Source organism: Natrix helvetica (assembly GCF_964273705.1).
Source record: "Natrix helvetica genome assembly, chromosome: 2".
NCBI classification, from domain to species: domain Eukaryota; kingdom Metazoa; phylum Chordata; class Lepidosauria; order Squamata; family Natricidae; genus Natrix; species Natrix helvetica.
In genome coordinates this window covers 72,788,665-72,809,665 of record NC_138552.1, presented here as the reverse complement: position 1 = coordinate 72,809,665, position 21,001 = coordinate 72,788,665, and the positions used below count along the sequence as shown (strand labels likewise).

Sequence of the window (21,001 nt, the reverse complement as noted above, 5' to 3'; positions counted from 1 at the left end):
TCTCAAATTAGTTGCCAATAAAAAAACACACATGAAGGAAAATCAGGACTACTATTGATTTCAAATTCCTGGACTAAGTGTGTGAGGCATCTTTTTTTTTCTTAGTATGTATCTGTGTACCCACATGATTATTTTGTATCTGGTTTCTGGGTTAGTGGAACTTGAGAATTTTATTTTTAAAAAGGTAAACAAAAGTTGCAAGTACCGGTAGATCATACTTTTACAGGTAATGAGAACTTTTCAAAAGCTCCAAGTATAGTTCAGATTGCCTTAGTCATTGTAAACTGGATCAATTAATGATATTCCTGTGTTGAGTATAACACACTTTCAATCCTTCAATTATTTTCTATACAATTAAAAATATAGGGATTTATTTTCTGAAGTCATCACTCACTCAAGCTGTTCATTCTGTTTCAACAGCAGTGAATAAATCTAGGAAACTTCCCAACTAGATACGAAAATACCGTAGTTATTCTTTGCTCTTAGTCAATGAAATCTGCATCACAAAACCTAACATAAATTCATCTGATTACCAAAAACAAACTGACAAATCCCAATTAAGTTTGTAGTTTTCATCCTTATCATGAGTAAATGTGTCCATAAAGTATGCATTTTTCTTCTGTTATTACTTTTTCCAATGTTTGAAATACTTTGTTTTGCTATCAATTACTCTAAAAGGATCTACACTGTGTACAGATTAAATAAATTTTAACTAAGGAACTTATAGCTCACATCTCACAGTGGTAACTATATTATATTAGATCCTATATTTTGTAAATGCTTTTGGGTGGTGGGGGAACTATAATGGTGTCGCGAAAAAGACACAAACTACACAGATGGATAATTATGAATTGCATAGAAGTCTTTCTATACTATTCCAAATGAGTGTCTGTAATTGTGAGATATGCTTGTAATGTCAGAATTTATTGGCAATTAAAAAAAAAAGACTTGTAAACAACGAGGATCAAGAAAATTATTCTTAATCTTGTTCTCCTTCGTATTTTATAGATAAATTTGGCCAGAGGGCATTTGTTGGTAAAGTTTGCATGGATATCAATGAAAGCTTCCCAGAATACAAGGAGGCCACCAAAGAATCAATTGAGGAAACTGAAAGGTAAACCAGATAGTTCTTCCTGTATGATTTAAGCAGAAACATTTTTAAAGAATGATGAAAGAAAGAGGGCATGGATTACCAAAAATTAAAGAAAGACTAACATGTGACATCTGTTTCTATTTTATGTGTTTCTAACAGGCTCATACCACACTAGGAATAATTTCACAGTATTTGGGATTTTCTTAAAAATATTGCCAAAATGTTTGAAAAAGGAAGAAAAGCAGCTATAGAGAAACTAATGCTAGTATTGATGTAGCAATAGCGATAGCAATAACACTTAGATTTATATTAAGGTGACCAACTTTTTTACAATGAAAAGGAGGACAAAACATGTTCTATTGTCCAAAATGCTAAGGTGACCAACTTTTTTACAATGAAAAGGAGGACAAATAAATTGGAAAAAATATATCGTAAATAAAAGAAATATTTTATTCATTGCAACAATAATACACTAAAATATGATATATGCATAATGAAAACATTTGCAATGTTTTATATTGTAATTATGCTTACATGCCTGTTAATTATTATTTAAATGAGTACTTTTCCATTGAATTAATATTTTTTGTCAATGTATCATCTTCTAACAATATTGGAAATATCTGAACAAGAAATATCCATATTGAATTTTACGGCAAGTGCTGCAGCTAGAGTATCAACATTCAATCTCGATTTCTCACTTGTCGAAAAATCATTGGCAATTGGAAAAAACTCCTTCAACTGCTGCATTAGTTCCAGGGCAGCACAACGTAAATTGAACAAGTATAAATAAATGTTCACATGGAATATGTTCATTTTTGAAATGGCTGAAAATATCCACCCATCTTTTATCAATTTCAACATGTTGATTTTCCCATTGTATTAATTTTTCAGAATTTAAATATACATTCAGTCTTCTAATTTCTTCAAAGAGACAATTGTTGTCTGTTTTAATGTCTAGCATTTCTTTAGATAAAAATTCAACCCAAGATTCAATATCTGTTCAATATACTTGCGATGAAGTAAAAAAAACACCATTAAAAACTGTTTAATAAAATGCGTCACATAACGTGCAACAGATTAGCCTTCAAATATCGAAAAGGAGGACATGTAGGAGGACACTTTTCGAGGGAGGACAGAACTTAGAAAAGGAGGACTGTCCTCCCTAAAGGAGGACGGTTGGTCACCTTAATTTATATACATTGCTTCATAGTGGTTTCCAGCCCTATCTAAACATTTTACAGAATCAGCATATTGCCCCCAACAATCTGGGCCCTCATTTTACTGACCTTGGATGCAGGTTCTGACGTTCATTCAGCAGGTTCTGACCAGTTGTGGAGAACCAGTAGCGGAAATTTTGAGTAGTTCAGAGAACTGGTAAATACCACCTTTAACTGGCCCTGTTCCCATCTATTCTCTGCCTCTGGAGTCCCAGCTGATTGGGAGGAAATGGAGATTTTGCAGTATCCTTCCCCTGCCATACCCACCCAGCCATGCCATGCCCACCCAGCCACAGCCACAGAACGGGCAGTCAAAAAAATTTTTGAATCCCACCACTGCTTGGAAGGGTGGTAGGATTGAACTGCTGGCAGTGGAATGCAGAGTTAGCCTGCTATAATACTACATTCTAATCACTGCGCCACCACGGCTCTTATGTAACACATTTATGGGCATATAACTTTTCTAACATTTTAAAGGTCGTTGAACTGAACTCAAAGCTCATGTGTGAATAACATAAAGGTATAAGCAGAATAATGCTACACTTTTATGAAAGTTCAAGTATTAAAGGTATTATTTATCTTATCTTATCTTATTTATTTATTATTTATTTATTTATGGCTGCCCTTCTTAAGCAATTTTGGGTTACTTACAATGTATTCCAGACAGCACAGGCTGATTATGTATATATGAGCATAATCATATATTTCTGCTCATGTGAAGAGAGATCCTTCTCCTCTTCAACCTCTATGTAGCTTGATTGATTGATTGGTTGATTGATTCATTGGATATAGTCACCCATCTTGCCTTAGTAATTCCAGACAGCTTACAATATATAAAAGCGCAATCCAAATAAATAATAAAACAGCATTAAAAAAAAAACAATGAAGGCAGTCAAGATAAATCTCTACAATGACTTTAACCATAATCATATGGGCTCCCACTATCTACCTGATTCTCAAGCATGGAACATATCTATGTTTTCAAAGCTTTTAGAAAGATTAGCACTGCATTGGCATTCCATTGGAAAATGGTTTGTTCTGTTTGCCTTGCTGGGAGCTTGAAAACTAATAAGTTATAGTAGAATATATGTATCGTGAGACAAACTCAGATACTGATCCTAATTTTGAAGAAGAGGTTTCAGCAGAAACTGTGGAATTTCAGCCTCAGGAGACACAAGAATCTTATAAAAGTAATCAAATATAGGTATCACATGAACAGCTGGAGTAGTCAGAGAAGAACGACATAAGGCATTCTGCAAGTAAAGGAGAGGAAGAGAGTAAAGAGGCGAGGAGAGTAAAGCAGTAAAGGGTAAAGCAGGGAGTTTGCCAAAAAGGGACAAATCTCTTGAATAATGGCAGCTGACTGCAGCCTGATTTAAGACCCAGCCCTGATCCTTGTTTCTTTGCTGGAAGCAATTGTCTGATTTCTGGCTCTTGTATGATAATTTAGGTAGATTCTTCCCATGAAATTCTGATCTCTGGAATGACTGACAACCCTCACCTAGCTCTTGGAATCTTGGAATGATTTTGGAGTGTTCTTCACTCTTCATTTGTCAGACACTGTTTTGACTTGTATGCGTTGACTGTTATTACTCTTTTACCTTGAGTAAACTGTGAACTACCATAGCAACTTTGTGTGACTTTCAGTATTTGAAATCAGGAACAGAACAGTTTGTTTCCAGCCTCATTAACTCTCAGCTGACTAGGGAGTAAAACTTTGACTAACATCCACACTGAGAAAAATGATCAGCATAGAGAACTGTGCCATTGGGAATGCCCAGCTGACTCAGCAGCTTGCTTTACTCACAGCCCAAATTCAATCATTACAAGTCTAGTCAGCATAAGCAGTGACTTCAGCAACAACCACTCCCCACTTGCAGAAAAAGTCCTGTTGCAAGGGTGTCAAACTCAATTTCATTGAGGGCTGCATCAAGGTTGTGTTTGACCTCCGTGGTGGGGTGGGGTGCGTAGTCATGGTAGGTGTGACTGAGATGGGTATGGCCAGCTCTATGTCATTTGTCAGGGGCATCTGTGGTGGCCCGTTCGGGGCTGGGGGGGGGATCCATTGTCTCCAGATGAAGAATTTCTCAATGTCTCTTGCCTTGTGATCAAATGGAACTTTTGCTAGTAGTTTGTTTTGCTAGCCCTCTGTCAGTGAAAACGGAGCTCGGGAGGGAAGCGCATGGCTCCCGGGTTCTGTTTTCAGCTGTGACAGGCTCCTGCAGTGCTCTGCCAGTGAAAATGGATGAGCTCCGTTTTCACTGACAGAGGCACCATGGGCCAATCCTTCGCTGTTTCCAGGGTGGCCCCATGGGCCAGATCTAAGCACCCCCATGGGCCTTGAGTTTGACACTCCTGTCCTATTGCCTGTCCAGAAAAGTCTGATGGGATGCTGTATCAATTTCTTACCTTTTGGGCACAATGCAATCTATATATGAACATGTATGGGGTGAACCTTTTGACAGAAAGACATTGAGGTGGGTTTATAATCAGCCTTTTATCTAGAATTGTTACTACCGGTAAATGGACCACATCATTGTTAACACAACAGAGCCCCCTACTTGATGACTGCTGAATTTAGTTGACAGATCTAAACCCATTTATTCTGACCCTGTGACAGCACATTGCCCAAATTTGAGAACTGAAACAAGGGTGCTACTCTGTGGCTGTATATGTAAAAGCTTTCCAGCTAATTCCCTAAGATCTGGCCTGGATGAAGCAGCACTTATTAATCAGTTTCAGGAAGGGTTGGCAGATGAAATTCTGGATGAGCTAACAAGACATGCAGGAATTAGTTCAACTGTGCCTTATAATAGTTAACGACAGCAAAAACTTGAACTTGAGCTAACAAACATCTCTACCCACTAAGGTAGCAAACATCTTTGTCAAGCATCTCTGTCCACAACAGAGTTGGGTTGCTGCTGGTTTGGCCTGGTTCATCCGAACCGGTAGTGGAATTCAGGCCTGGGTTGCAGAATTGGCAGCGACCTAAACCTGACGGGCCCCCAACCGCTTCCCTTGCCATCGCTCAGCCGTCGCCGTTTTGGATTTTAGTGACTGCACGTGAACAGTTCACTGTAAATTGTTCTGTGCATGTGCACAGAACAATTTACATTGAACAGTACACGCATGCATGGGGGTTGCGAACCAGTAGTAAAACTGGCAGCAACCCACCCCTGGTCCACACCTAGCCTTCAGAAAACATCTCCAGAAGAGCCCATGCAGATCAGGGGTTCTCACCCTCAACTGACTGATATAGAAAAGGCACAAAGGTGCAGAGATGCTCTATGTTTATACTGTGGGGGCCAGGACCACCTAGCTCCCACATGCCCTGCCCAGAGACCAGTTCACACATTTTTCTTGGTAGGTTATAATGAAACACTGCACAGAAGCATGCCTTTAGTAGCCACATTTTACATAGCCTACGTTATAAAATGCTATCTAACTGGAAGTGTTTGTAGCCATGTCTAATTAGTTTAGAAAGAACAAAGTTCTGAATTACCTCAAGAATTATATTAGCCATCACAATGCAATAATTGTGGAACCCACCCATATCTGATCTATTTTAAGATTTTAAGAACAATGCTTTTTTCTCTGTATTGCTCAAAAGCAGATAAATGTTACTAAAAAGCCTGTGGTGGAGAGAGAGGTAGCATCAATTAAATAATGTAGGAGAGATGTGAAATTAGAATTCACATTTTCAGGGTATTGTCAATGAAACATGTTTATGCCATACAAAATGCCGCTTATGAAAATAGAACACTTCAGTTTTCTGATACACACCCAAAAGTTCTTACTTTCTAAGAAATATGCCCATAACTATAACATATAATTATGCTTTCACTTGATTTTGTATGTTATCTATTTAGTTGTCACAGAAAACATAGTAATAACCAGTTGTCTACTGTTAATTATCAACAGCTTGTGCACATTTAAGATAAAAATCTTTAGCTAGTGCACATTTGCACAGTCTCATTAACTGCCACAGAAAATGTTGATTTCCTGCAGTCTTTCCAAATATGGCATCCTTTGGATGTATTGGGAATTAAAGTAACAGGGAATTCTGGAAACTGTAATCAAGATCCTTGTGAAGCATATCAAATTGAAATAATAATTGATTTCATGGTTGATCACCAAACTCGCACATTCATTTATAAGTCTTTTTCTAATTCCCTTTTTTGATCTTTTCAGATTTGTTCAAGGAATACTGGGGAAAAAAGTAAGCTGAGTTTTCTTCCACAGAGCAGTATATATATATAATTTCTTTATATCTTATGTTTTAGGCATATCTTAGGTTTTTTAATGCAACAAAATGATTTTGCAATATGAAACCACATACTGCCTAGATGGTGAACCTTTTCTTGGCACTGAGTACCAAAAAGGGACCTTGTGTGTGTGCTCATGGGGGCCGCAACCCAGAAGAGAAGCTGACCAGGGGGCAAGCACATGCCGGAAAATGCGCACCAACCATATAGTCTTCCAGTTACCACCTTGCATGCACATGCAACAATCAGCTGGCCAGCGTGCATGCTCCTGCCAGAAAACGGAAGACCAGCTCTTCCACTTTTTGGCACTGCCGCATGTACAAAGGCCAGATGATCATCGCGCAAAACCCAGAAGAGGAACGGGTAATGGCGCGCGCGTCAGGCGACAGGGCTCTGTGCGCCACTTCAAGCACATGTGCCATAGGTTCACTATCACAGGCCTAGATGTTTTATATTGAACTCTGTTTCTATACTACCACAAATCAGGGATTATACGCACTTATCAGATAGGACAACAGGATGTCTCATATTTTGCCTAGAATGTTATCAGACTACAGAAGGTATTGCTTTAATTTTTTAAAGTTCTGCCAAAAGTTAAAATCAAACTGAAAGTTCTAATCTATTAGAAACAGAACATTATTAAACATCAGCTCTAATTAATTACATATGAACACCATACAACTATAGTTTTATCCTGGTCTTTACATTTTATTCTTCAGTTCCCATCCAATTTCTTTTTGTATGTGTGAGACTCCATACAGCTCCCAAGAACATAGCTTTCTTCTCATTTTCAGATTGACTTCTAAAATGTTGGGATGTAGATTAAAGGATGTCCCACAGGTGATGAGAGGAGATAAAAAACTTCACCTTAAAAAAAAGTAGCCAGAATGACATTCAAAGAATTGAGTCAGTTGCAATCATATTTTTGGGGGGAATGAATTATGAACTTAAGAATATTAATTTCAGTGAATGTAGTTAATTAATTTCACTGTCTCTTTTATAATCTATTTTTGTAAAGCAGATCATATCAATGGCTTATTTCACAGGCTTGTTATGTGGATATTTCGCTTTGATAAAGATATGGGAAAGTATTCATTACTGATACTTTCCCCAAATAGCAATTCTGCCTTATTTATTTAAATTGTTTTCTAGATAACTCCCCACAGTACATCTTTTAGGTTGCATTTAGTTATCATTATAAATATAAGAAAATAATAACTTTTATATACATATTAATCTTGTGCTAATTATAAATCAATAGACTTTCTAGAATCAAATAGCACTGTATATGATTATTAGTTTAAGCCTGAATTTGGATACACTTGGGACTTTAATTTTATTAGCTGATAATCACTATTTTGCTATGTTACATTATGTTTTCATAATAGTGGGGTTGAAAATGAGCTTAAAGCCCTTTTAATTATGGTTTAATAGATGATACATATACAGCCATAGATATAGCTTAAATGCTGTTGTGCTCACATATTTATTGTCTATTTGTTCTATTACTTGAATATCCTTAGTATGCAAGAATACTTCCTATAGTAACACCCCGTTTTGGACTATCTTGTACAGAGGAATTACTTAGTAGCCTTGGTAACCTGGCAGAGACTCATGATATTCATATACAGGTAAACCTTTTGTTATTGTATTTACTAAGATGTTATTCACACCATAGTTTTCAGAGTACTGGTCCTCTCTCTCTCAAATTAAATTGTGACTCTCTTCTTTCTATAATCTGCCCTATATAATCTTCAAAACCATCAATCATAACTTCATTTTTTACAGAAAAAGTCCACAAGGGCTTTCCAGTCACCAGTAACTGTAGTACATATGGTCTTTTCTCTATTTAAACAAATCAGTGTGTTCCATCATTTTCACCAACCGTGCTTCTGTTGTAGGCATTGCCGAATCTTTCCATTTTTGTGTATACAATATTCTTGTTACAGTTGTCATATATTAAAAACAACGTTCCACGACTTTTTCCCCAATTGTTTAGCCATCGGTCCCAAAAGTTCTGATTTCAATTGAATTTATCCTCTGAATATCTGTGTGTATTTGAACTCCAAATTTTCTAGCTTGTTTTGCATGCCCACCAAACATTTAAAAATGATCCTTCTTGTACTTCATATTTCCAACATAAATTTGAAGTATTTTATACATTCTAGATAGCTTTTCTGATTAAAAAAAATATCTTTAAGATTATAACATAGTGTACATTTCAACCCTTTCAATGAAATATTTTCCCATTGTTCCAACAGTAAATTATAATAAATTATATATACCTTATCATACATTTCTCTACTTGTCCTTGTTTTGTCCCAAATTTCAATAAAATTTTAGGAATCAGTTCCTCCTTTGTATGCAAATCTCTTTCAAATCAATCTTAAAATGTTCAATGTTGTAAGCTGCCCAGAGTTGAGGCGGGCAGCAAATAAATAAATAAATAAATAAATAAAACAACAACAACAATAATAAATTTTAAATCCTTTGAATTTCTGTAAATAAGGAAACCATTGTCACATTTATCCCTCTGCCCATATCATTGCCTTACTGATTTTATTCTGTTATCTCAGGTTAAGTTAGCCATTTGTGTTTGCCATTTATTTCTTGTCTATTACAAGTAGTCCTTAACTTACAACTGTAATGAAGTCTGCCCATATGATTGCCTTACTTAATGACCCCTATTCATGCTCTCCTTGTTGCGGTCATTAAGTGACTGCATGGGTTGTTAAGTGAAGGACAGGGTGCCTTTGGGTTCGGAGAGGCCTAGTGCAGGCCTACGCCTACATGCCCTGGGCCTGCACTAGGCCTCTCCCACCCCAAGGCACCCCTATCCTCAGCTTCCTTGCAGTCCCAGGAGGCCATTGGCTTCTCCCCCACTGGGTCCCACTCACTCCTCCCTCTCACTCACTTACATTTTTTAGTTCTCCTTCTGGAAGCTCCAAGGATCACATTGGGGAAGGAAAGCAGACTGCTCTGCCCCTCGGCCTCCCTACAGTCCACATGTCTCTGTTCCAAAAGCGGGTTGCCTTTTTGGGAGAATCACACAGAAAGATCTTGCTGCATTTGCCTTGTATTTTTACTATACATATTACTGCCTATGTTAAAGTCAGTGGCATGAATCCATTTAGATGCAGTATTTGAAGACCATTATGTCTGTAAGCTGGCCCTGAGGTCAGAAAACTATTCTAGGTAATTTGAGAAGACTATTTAAATGCTAGATACCATTATGTTGGTCCTTTTCCTTGTTTTTCCATTAGCCTATCTTTTAGGTAGAATATGACTCTTTCAAAAGCCCTCTGATGAGTCAGTCAGCCTCTGACATTCCCTTTGTGAAAAAATAAATCACATTCAGGAGCTTAGGGCTGGTGAATTGCTATTATGTTGACATTTACCTTCTGGGAAAATGGGAGTTCATTACTATTAGATTGTGATTCATATTGCTTTTAAATTTGTACTGTTATACTTCCTTGGGTTGGGTGAGCTGGAAATGGAGTTATTTATTTTTATTTCCTGCCTTTATTACATTTTTATAAACAAGTCAATGCAGCAATAAGTCCTTCCTCCTCCTGTTCTCCCCACAACAACAACCCTGTGAGATGAGTTGGGCAGAGAGAGGGAGTGAGATTGTCCAAAGGTCACACAGCTGGTTTGCTTGCCTAAGGTGGGACTACAACTCCCAGTCTCCTGGCTTCTACCTTGATACCTAACCACTAAGCCAAAGTGGTTCTTTAATTATTATTTATTAATTCTTTTCTTTCATGCAACAAAACATGAGAGAACTTCAAAGACACAATTCAATGTTCACTTTGGTTCTTTGAGAAAAAGATAATCTTCTAGTCTATGAAATAACACCTCATTATTAATATGAAGAAAATGGCTCGTGGGGATTCTTTGCTCTTCAACGATTGGGCACACCACAACATAGCAAATCTATACAGAATTCTTTATTACAATACACACCTTCCCCAACAACAAGCTCTTACTCTGTATTGTCACTCCACCCCTCTGTATTGTCACATCTTGAAAGGTGATGTTGCCACATGAATGTTTTTAATGCTCAGACCTTTATAATCAATCTTTTAATACTCAGTCCAAGCAAAAGTCTCAAAGTCTTTAAAGTAACACACAATCTTTTTGCGTTTTCCCAGACATTCTCATTCTAGTAGGGATGAGTTGCTACAGTATTTCAGTGTGGTTGTTCCTAATCTAGTTGCTTCTGAGCTACAGGTAAAGGCCCAGGCAGGGCTCCTATCAGGATATGCTGCTCACCATAGCTTGTGGTGCTGGCACTTGAATGAAAGTCCTCTTGCCTGCTTGCAATAACTGCCAATTTGCAGACATCATCTCCACTTAATCGCATCTAGACCATTTGCTTTCATTTTCCCTGGTACACCCTCCCCCCTTTCACCAGTCTGACTTAGCATTTGCTTTTAGTAACCTCAAATAGTTGATGGAGTAAAGTTGACTCTGGCCTCTGGGCAAATCTGTGCATTCTAGCCTAAAACAAGCAACCAAAAAGCCAGATAGAATATTGGAAAAGTGCAATTGAGTTTTATTAATGAAATATTTTACTTGATAGGAATCCTTGCATTTTTAAATAGCTATCATATTTCACCCAATACAAGGCAAGAATTTGCCATACTGAAAATATGCAAAATAGCTAAGTAAGACACATATATGAAATGAACAGATGAAGAGGGCTTTTGCTATGATGGCGACTGAACTATATAGGTTGTTGTTATGATCCTGCACTACTCTTATATCCCTTAAATCACAAGTCACTTCATTTCAATATCCATTTGTTTCAGTCTTTAATTACAATGTTTTCTTTTTTCTCTGCAAAGTATGATTCATGAATTTCAACTGTTGCTTTCCTAAATCATCAGGTACTATAAAATAAAATGATTTCCTGCTGACCTAGTTCACCTTTGTTTTCCAGGATTAAGTTAGATCGTAAATATTGGTGCCAATTGAAAATTACATGGAAGAAATATTTTAAAACTTGAATAAACACAGCACTATTCTGCTATGCATTGAAGCAGCCTAACATTATTCAGGCTTCTTCTATGATATCTATATTATCTATATCTTTAAAATATTGTTCTCAGCAAATGAAGAAAGATTCCATCACCTGCTTTTTTCATATTAAAAATCTAAAATTCAGTATTCTAACTTTTCAAAATGTGGTCTAGATTAAGCAGTTTTGCTTCATATGATGCTACCGTAGTTCTTTATATCATTAATTTTTGTAAGGGTTTCAAAATCTGTTAAAGCAGACTGTTTCTTTTCTGTTTTTAATTTTTTTTGCATTAAGTCTAAAAAACTTCTCAAATAATCATTTACGTAATTTACCATAAAACTACCAATAGTACATGATATGGTAAGAAGTTTTATAAATATTGTTTTCATTAAAAATGTAGCTTTGTAAATGCTTTGTATTGAATAGCTTCAATAGCTTGCATGTATGAAGGCATTCATATTATTATCTAAAGGTGTGAAATGATGTGAGATACTGATCATTCTCTGTGTTTCTCCCACCTTACAGAGCCACATAAGTGAGTCTAAAGGGGAGCTCAGACTTATAGAAAGCACATTTCCACATTATCAACATTATACAGAGCTATATGATAAAAATAAGCTGCTTACAAACAAGGTTTGTTATTTTTATCAATCATGAAGATATTTTGAGTAATGCAAGCTAACAAAATGGGCATTATTCAGTTTTATGTGTTTTGATCTTTCTTCATCTCATCATTTTTATAAAGATCTTAAAACTTGTGGATAAATTATTTCTGTTAGAAAAACAAACTTTTGTTTTTAAAAAATCAATCTTTATTTCAAGAAGCTATATACTATTCAGCTCTGGATTGCATAAGTTCAGTTGATTACTAGGTAGCGGCATAGGGATACACAAAGTTCTATCCCTTGGCAGTTGGCTGAACATAAAATATATTGTTTTGTATTTTGCCTGTATTTTGCATTTATGCTTACCTGGCAAGACTGATAACGTGGTAGCTCACAAAATTTTAATATTATTAAATTTAATATATTGTGTCACAACCCCTGGTATGCCCAAATATGGGAGGGAACACTCTGCTTCCCTTTTCTGTCCTTTAGGCTCACTACAGGAGACCATCCAGGCAGAAAACCATATTTTTAATGTTGCCTTTGTTACATTTGTGTTTGTGCTGATAAATAAATAAAGGGAGACTAATATAGATCTATTTCAAGCTATTTGACTCTCATCACCTAACCAAATCCCAGTAAGGGTATGTCTAGCTGATGAGAGCTAAATAGCTTGAAATAGATCTATACTAGTTTCCCTTTATTTATTTATCAGCACAAACACAACACACACACACACACACATATCAGTTATCATTTACAAAAATGCATTTGAAATACATACTAAACTACTTTTAGAATATTTTTTTAAAAAATAACTAAACTTTTTAAAAAAACTTTCCTATATTTTTCCTCGTAATCTAGCCTTGTTCTATTACGTTAAGCTCACAACTTTAAAATTCTAACTGCTCCAGTTTTCACATGCTATTACAAGAATTGCATGAAAATTCCACATTCCACAAGAATAGCACATACTTATTTATCTACTCAGAAAGAACTCCCACTATGCTCATTGCGTATTGCTACCATAGAAGTAAGCAGTGGTTTTTAAAGGGTTATATCATGGGCCTATTAAGATGAATGTTTATTTACTTTATCTGCAAATGTGAACATCTGAAAGAAACATTATTAAATATAAGCATCTAACTAGTAACCCAAAAGAGGTGCCAGTTTAATTGCCCTTCACTAAGGAATTGAAAGATTGAAAATTTTACTAAAAACGTTGAGCCACATGTGATTCATTACAGGTTATTGCTGTAGTGATTTTCACAATAGATTCTAAAATGTTATTTTAAAACCTGAACTGTCAAAATAAAATAATTCAAATAAGTAAAGGTAACATTACTGTATTTACTTTTAGACAATAATGGCTCATGGCTGCTATCTTTCTGATGAAGAGCTGGACATATTTAAACGTAGAGGAGCTGCCATTGTACATTGTCCTAATTCAAACATATCGTGAGTAATATAATGTCACAAAGTAATAACACTTTCAAGAAATGAGTTTCTGTTCAATCTTTCCCAATCTGGTGCTCTTGGGCTACATATTGAATTATTCTCACACTCCTAAATAATGAAGATAAAAATGGAGAGTTCAGATTTGTGGTAGCTTGCTTTAAAAAATGTCAGTCATGAGTTAAATCACAGGTGTCCAATCTTTTGGTGATGAAGAATTGCCTTGGGCCACATATAAAATATATAAACATAATTAATGTATATAAATGACATAATAATGTTAAAAGTTGACAAACTTGTGGGACTGCATAACTAGATGTCCAGGGCCACAGATTGGATGCATCTGAATTAAATATTGAAAGTATTTCATTGTTAAGCTTTTCAGATATGAATCTTAGGTGTCTGAAAGTGAGACAGGGAACCTAAAATGTACTTATCAATTCCATAAAACAAGTTCTCATTGTTTCTAATGGTTGATCCATTCAATCTTCTTTCACATATTTATATAGCAGAAAAATCCCATTTATATGCTTGGATTTTATTGATTTTATGCCCAAGCTTAAATAGCAGGATTGTAGACATTTCAGAAATTATTCAAAAGATATTTTTAAAATTTCATAGGACCCCAGCATTTGTGTCCTGTTCATTAAAACAACCATGCCTTTTTTCAGATCTGTGTGGGAGTCTGAATGGCATTAATTTAAGGGATCCGGTAATTAAAATTAATGTGATTCTTAAAGCAGCCACATCTTTGTTCCAGGTCACAAAGAAGCATGAAAATATTTAAATGAACAATATTGAGATACTATGTTCTCATTAGGTTTGCAATCTTAATCTTTTTGATTCAGCTGCATTAAATATAACATAGCTTAGTTAATGTGGAGCATGCTCATAGCAATGACACTTATGAAGTTATACTTAAATCAATGGCAACGCTTGTTTTACATCTTGTTCTAGCACTTTGTGAACAGCTTTTAATGTGTCAACACATCTGCTACATCCATTTTTTTTGTACTTAGGAAAATGATACCCTTTCATTCTTCTGTTTTCAATCTAGATTAAAGAGTGGTCTTTTAAACACAAGGAAGATTCTGAACCACAATGTAAAACTTGGATTAGGCACAGGTTTGTGATTTATTATGTATTTATTTTAAGGTACTGTTTTAAAAGATTAAAAAAGAGATGGGTCACATACATAAGCACACAAAGCATATGAAATACAGATAATTGTTGTTTACTCACTCAGTGACCATTTGAAGTTACCACTAATCAAACTTATGTAAAAAGATTCAAAGGAATGTGAAATATTCCATGAACAAAATGGAAGTATGTAAATAAAATGGAACTTTTTCTGACAGCTGCTTAGGAAAGTGCATAACTCTCTTATAAAACATCTTTACAGTAAACATTTTATATATTTATATAGCCTCCCAAAGTCACTTGATTGTGAGATGGCAGCTATATAAATATGATGAATAAATAAAACATAATAAACCAAACAGTTGCAACCATCTACAGGCCCCTCCAGCCACTGCCTGGTTATCAAATGTTTATAAACATCATCCCCATCATGCCAAATCATCTCAGATGTTGACCCTGGATCTGTTTATCATTTGCCTGTTAACCATCCATTGAGGAGCAGCTGAGATACAGAATCTTGGCTTGAGATTACAACTATCCTGAACTGGAATGGCCTGTGGCAAGAATGCTCAACGTCTGTCACCTTATTGGCACCACATGGCCTGCCCCTCATAAATGGGTGGAGGCTGGGCTTCTTTGGGGGAGGAGATTCAGGAGGTGAAATGAGTGGCTTAAGCAAACTTTTTGTCTGACAATTTAAGCTTTGGGACCCTCAGATATATGCTGGCAAGCTACATCTAATCTTTGGCAATACGTTTTGCACCTCTGACCTAGAGCATGGATATCCTCCTGTTCATAATGAATTCCTGGAAGATACATTTAAGTTGCCAGCATGATAAAAAGCCTGGATGAGATCATACCTATGTTGTAATCATAAGCATCTGCCTACATATTTAATGAAACTCCTGTTTCCATCTAATGCATAAGCCTTCCCGATTGATTGCAATGTTCTGCTCTATTGTTAGATGTTGCTGGTGGCTATTCTGCTTCCATGCTTAATGCTATCAGAAATACGATTGTGGTATCTGAAGTCGTTCATCTTAATAGTGAAACAGATGAAAAAGGCTTAACTCTGAAGGAGGCATTCCGACTAGCAACTCTTGCAGGAAGTCAAGGTAATTCTCTTCTTCTTAATTGTCTATCCCCAAAACACAGAAATCACATCTGATAGTCTAGCCTGGCTTGGAATAAACTTTTCATTTGGATGTTAGCATGTCTTACATCCTAATCACTTCATTATACTAACCAAATGCAACCTGTATGTGTAACTATAGTTTTCTCATTCATGGTTTGTAAAACAAACAACAACAACAACAACAAAAAAAACACCAGTTCACGCATCATATAAGACAAAATTAAAAATACTAAATCTCTTTAGCTTACTGTGACATTGTTAACAAAACTACTAAAATATGTGTGTGCCCATGTGGTGTGGTAGATGCAGTGCCGAATGAGGACCAAGATGCTCTACTTAAGCACTACTTTTAACTCTGAAGATTTAATGGTTGATTTTGGATCATTTACTATTTCTTCTTCTCACGTAACTCACATGACTATTTTGTGTGGAAGATTAGAGATGATCTAGCACTGATCCCTTATGCTATGAAATAAGGGAGAATATATATCTATATGAGTGAACAAATAGGATTCTCATTTGTTGAGCTCTATAAATAAGTTTAACAAGTTTAAAATATTTGAATGATGTTTTCACAGACTACAAGCATTTAACACGTTATTTTTCATGCTTCTATGGCTGGGATTCAAATTTGTTCCCCTGAAGCTCCTTTTCCTGGTTTGAAATAGATGATTTTATGGTCTATATAGCCATAAATTTACTTTGATCTTCTTCTGCTTCTCTTATTAAACTTTGACAGGCATGTAGCTATTGATATTCTACTGCCCCCTGCTGTTTAACATGGAAATTTATATTAAAGAGGATTAGGAAAACACCATAGAAAGACACACACACAGTTTATTTCAGTACTAAGTTACTAAAATTTAGTATTTCAAAAACAGTACTCTTCAGAAATGATGCTGGCTCAATTACATGCTGAATGTTCATTCTTTTTTTGGTCATCATCTTTTATTTTAAAGAATTTGAGTCATTTTCGCCTCTTCTATTATGTAGACTAGAATTATAGTCATAACAGAATTGCAACAAAGAACACAAATGTAACCCCTGTAAATGTATTACTGGGTCCTTTCTATTGATTTAAAAAACCATTACTTGTAATGTACTTAATATCATGGTGTATAAATAAAGAGATTTGTTTTTTTTTAATTTACAGCTTTAGGATTAGATCATATAATTGGAAATTTTGAAGTTGGCAAGGAATTTGATGCACTGCTTATCAACGCCAAAGCTTCAGATAGTCCTTTTGATCTTTTTGCTTCTGACCATATTGAGGTAATCAAATACTGCACAACTTAAGTACATTGTATATGTATGGAGGAATCCACACATGATGGAATGTCTAGCAGGCCCTGGGAATAGGCAGGAAGGAAACAAATGCAAGAGAGACACCTCAGCCATGCAGCTGGGGAGGAGCATGAGAAAGAGACTCAGAGTAACTCTGTCTTAAAATATAAGTTGATCTGAGCAGTGTTTCTCAATCTTGGCAACTTTATGATGGGTGGACTTCAACTCCCAGAATTCTCCAGCCAGGATTTGAAGTCCACCTATATTAAAATTTCCAAGGTTGAGAAACACTGATCTGGAGAATTCCTTCAACAGTTTTTTAAGGTTATGTACTTTACCCTACTGGAAGTATAGACCATCGCAGAAACCCTAATAATTCTTGTCCCTGAGCTTGCCTGCCTCACAAGTATCACTCAAGCCCAGTGAGTTTTCTGTTTGTTTCATAAAAATGTAAGAGTCTTGCTTGATCAGACAACAACCCATCTAGTTCAGCATCCTCTGTCACACAGCAATCAAACAGATGTGATAGGAAGCTCATAAACATGAAGAAGAGGTTGATACTCCTTTTGCATCATTACTTCCTGGAAGCTGATATCTATGGCATGCATAGAGTAGTTTAGGAAGTAGTTAATCAAGACTAGCGCTTAACTTACAGCAGAATTTTCCATAAATGTATCTAATCTCCTTTTAAAATTGCCTAAATTAAGGGCAATCATTGCATTCGCTCATAACGAATTCCATAATTTATTTTTGGAAAGGTAAACAAAGTGGCTCCTTTTATTGGCCCTCCCTCCATTTACTTCGAATGAATAGTTCCAAGTTCTAACATTGTGAAAGAAAAAGAAATCTTGGTCTATGTTTTTCATACCATCCAGGATTTTATTATCTCTATCTTACCTCTTTTTACTGCTCTTTGCTCTAAGTTAGAGCCCTAGAAAAGCTGCAAATTTTCCTTAAAAGCCAATCATTTTGGATCCTGTTTTTGCATCTTTTCCAGATCTACAATATATTTGGGAGACGTGATAGATTTTATGTTAGAGCTCTTATATTCTTTTGATACAAAACTTTTGGTATTACAACTTTCCTAATGATTGCTGCATGAAATTTGTTTTCTTTTTCTTTTTAATAGTAGCAACTTACTCGATTGACTTTCTCACTTTCCTGTTAATTTTGACTCTTTGGTAACTTTTTTTTATCAATTATAGTAGCTCAAATTATAGTAATATCTTTGTTTTAGAAGACACGTAGACCATTTTCCACTTGATCTGATTCCACAGCATTTGCTTCTTAAAAGCCATTTCATTCATTTGAAAAAGCACTGTTGAAATTATTGCAATTTTTTATTGAGATTAGTACTCTTAAACTTAGACTCATAGATAAAATGTGTTGCATCTCTAGTCCTGGTAATTTCACACCATTTATTAACAAGTTAACAAGTGCCAATCCGGATGTTAATCCTTGGTGATTCCATTTTACATGTCACTAATACGGTCTCTAATTTTGTGTTGATTCCAGTTCTTTCTTTCCTATTCTTATCTCATGATCTCACAATTGGAATTGTTTGCTGCAAATTTTTAAGGGTTTCTGAAACTCCAAGTATACAGTATTTGTGAGATCACTCTTATCTCTTAAACGTTTAGATGGGTTGATGCTGAATTTATATTAAAATACTTGTAATAAATGCATTTTTTTTTAAAAAAAACTTGATTTATGAGAAAAAAATAATTCTAATAGACATGTTGAAGTGGGACTGAGGAAACCCAAATTTCACTCCATTTGACCAAACAGCTCACTTGCTAGTCCGTTTTTCTTAACCAGCAGTGTATTAGGTAGTATTTTTTGTGAAGTTAACCCTAACCCTAACAGTTAATTGATTAAATAAACAATCTCAGAAGAGTCCTAGAAAAATTGCAACAATTAAACTGAACCAATATCAGTTCACTTCATGGAACAGGTCTTTTGATGTGGGGCCCTCACCCTGAAAATTCCAAGATTCCATTAAAAGAAAGGAATAGGACACCCTAAACAAAAAATAAAATGAAAGAAATGAAAATATTTATTGAAAAATAATTTGTATCAGAAGAAACTTTATTCTAGTTCTTCAATATTTTACAATGCTGAAATTCTTGGATTCATACTGTATTTGAGTTTTTCTTTTTGTGATGGCATGTTTGTTAAATTTTACAAATTATTAATGTTTTATTATCTACTTTTACAATAAAAAAGAACTACATTTGAATATTTCCTTTTTCTATTCCCATTCTAGGATATAATTGAAAAATTCCTGTATCTTGGTAGGTATACAAGTTATAATTTATACAGATAGTTTCATATGATTGCAATGTGGTTTTTTTCTTCTATAGTTATTAATGTATTTCCCTTTACTCTTAAAAAATTCTTAAAATATCATTGTGTGTGTATATTTAGTACTTATTAGCTTTATTGAATATAATGAAATGAATATCATTATGAACATTCACTATAATGAAATGTTATCATTAACACTGAGCATTAATTATTCCATTATGGAAAAATATGTTTTTTAAATCACTTGTAAAAAAGGTGATTTCTGTGTACAAAATGCTGGGACAAGATGAATTTACAGATTCAAGACAATTTATTTTGTCTTATATTTTCTTCGTATTCTTGGCATATTGTGTTTGAAAGGATACATATTGCCATTGATCCCTTAAAATTGAAAAGAATATTATAGATGATTCTCATTGATGTCTTCTTGTACAAATAACTTTTTTCGTATATATTGCCTTTGAACTGAATCCAGTATGTCTTCTAAACCTTTGAACGTATTCAGAGCAGACACCAATCTGGTGTCTTTTAGCCTTGTTGCAGGGAACATGGGGATTCTTGTAATGCTTGTAATGGTTAACCCAAGCTTAACAGAATCAAAATCATTATAAAATAATAATATCTACATCTCAGTAATGGTTTGCTCTTACCTTCGCTACCAGTTCGGAACTTGAAGCGCACATGTGCATGCTCATTTTACTTGCACACGGCACTTCTGAGCATGCACAGAGCATCCGTGATGATGTTTGGGTGAGTGGGTGTAGTCTCCCGCTGCTGCCGCTACCAGTTCACCTGAACCGGGGCAAACTGGCAGAATACCACTTCTGCCACATCTATTGAGCCACGGTAGAGCAGTGGTTAGAGTGCAGTACTGCAGGCCACTTCTGCTGCCTGCCAGCTGCCTGCAATTTGGCAGTTCGAATGTCACCAGGCTCAAGGTTGACTCAGTCTTCCATCCTTCCGAAGTGGGTAAAATGAGGACCCAAATTGTTGGGGCAATATGCTGACTCTGTAAAACCATTTAGAGAGGGCTGTAAAGCGGTATGTAAGTCTAAGTGCTATTGCTATAATATTTCCCAAAAGACTTTGGATGTAATTTATTCCAAAGTATAGCACTATGACAATATTTCCTGCCATTATGAGAGTCCCTGCCATTATGTTTATGATTTTCTGGTTTATCCATGCAGCAACATAGTTAGGAGATGATAAGATTGCTTGAATGAGTTCAGAGTTCTGTATGTGAACTGTCTCCAGATATGAACTGTGCATGGTAGCACCAAACTATGTCCTTAACTGTGAAATCTTACTTCTATGCGGACTTATGGGGAGTTGGAGGTGGGGGAGGAGAAACAATTTAACAGACTTCTGGGTAAAAGCAGAGGGTCAGGGAATGCTTAATTCTGGGTATCCTTCAATACTTCAAATCCCACTCCATGGCCTTCATTAAAAATCACTGGGACAGAATTGTATC

At 35.6% G+C, this 21,001-nt stretch overlaps 1 protein-coding gene across 1 annotated transcript in view; it reads left to right on the top strand.

Moving 5' to 3' along the window:
• The window catches only part of GDA (guanine deaminase), a 48,088-nt gene that overhangs the window by 23,726 nt on the left and 3,361 nt on the right, over positions 1-21,001 (top strand). The window contains exons 5-13 of the mRNA XM_081940249.1: positions 1,009-1,114; positions 6,505-6,532; positions 8,102-8,209; positions 12,130-12,237; positions 13,570-13,667; positions 14,722-14,789; positions 15,770-15,919; positions 17,093-17,211; positions 19,490-19,517. Coding sequence (XP_081796375.1) covers positions 1,009-1,114; positions 6,505-6,532; positions 8,102-8,209; positions 12,130-12,237; positions 13,570-13,667; positions 14,722-14,789; positions 15,770-15,919; positions 17,093-17,211; positions 19,490-19,517 — 813 coding nt within the window. The remainder of the gene's footprint in view (positions 1-1,008; positions 1,115-6,504; positions 6,533-8,101; positions 8,210-12,129; positions 12,238-13,569; positions 13,668-14,721; positions 14,790-15,769; positions 15,920-17,092; positions 17,212-19,489; positions 19,518-21,001) is intronic.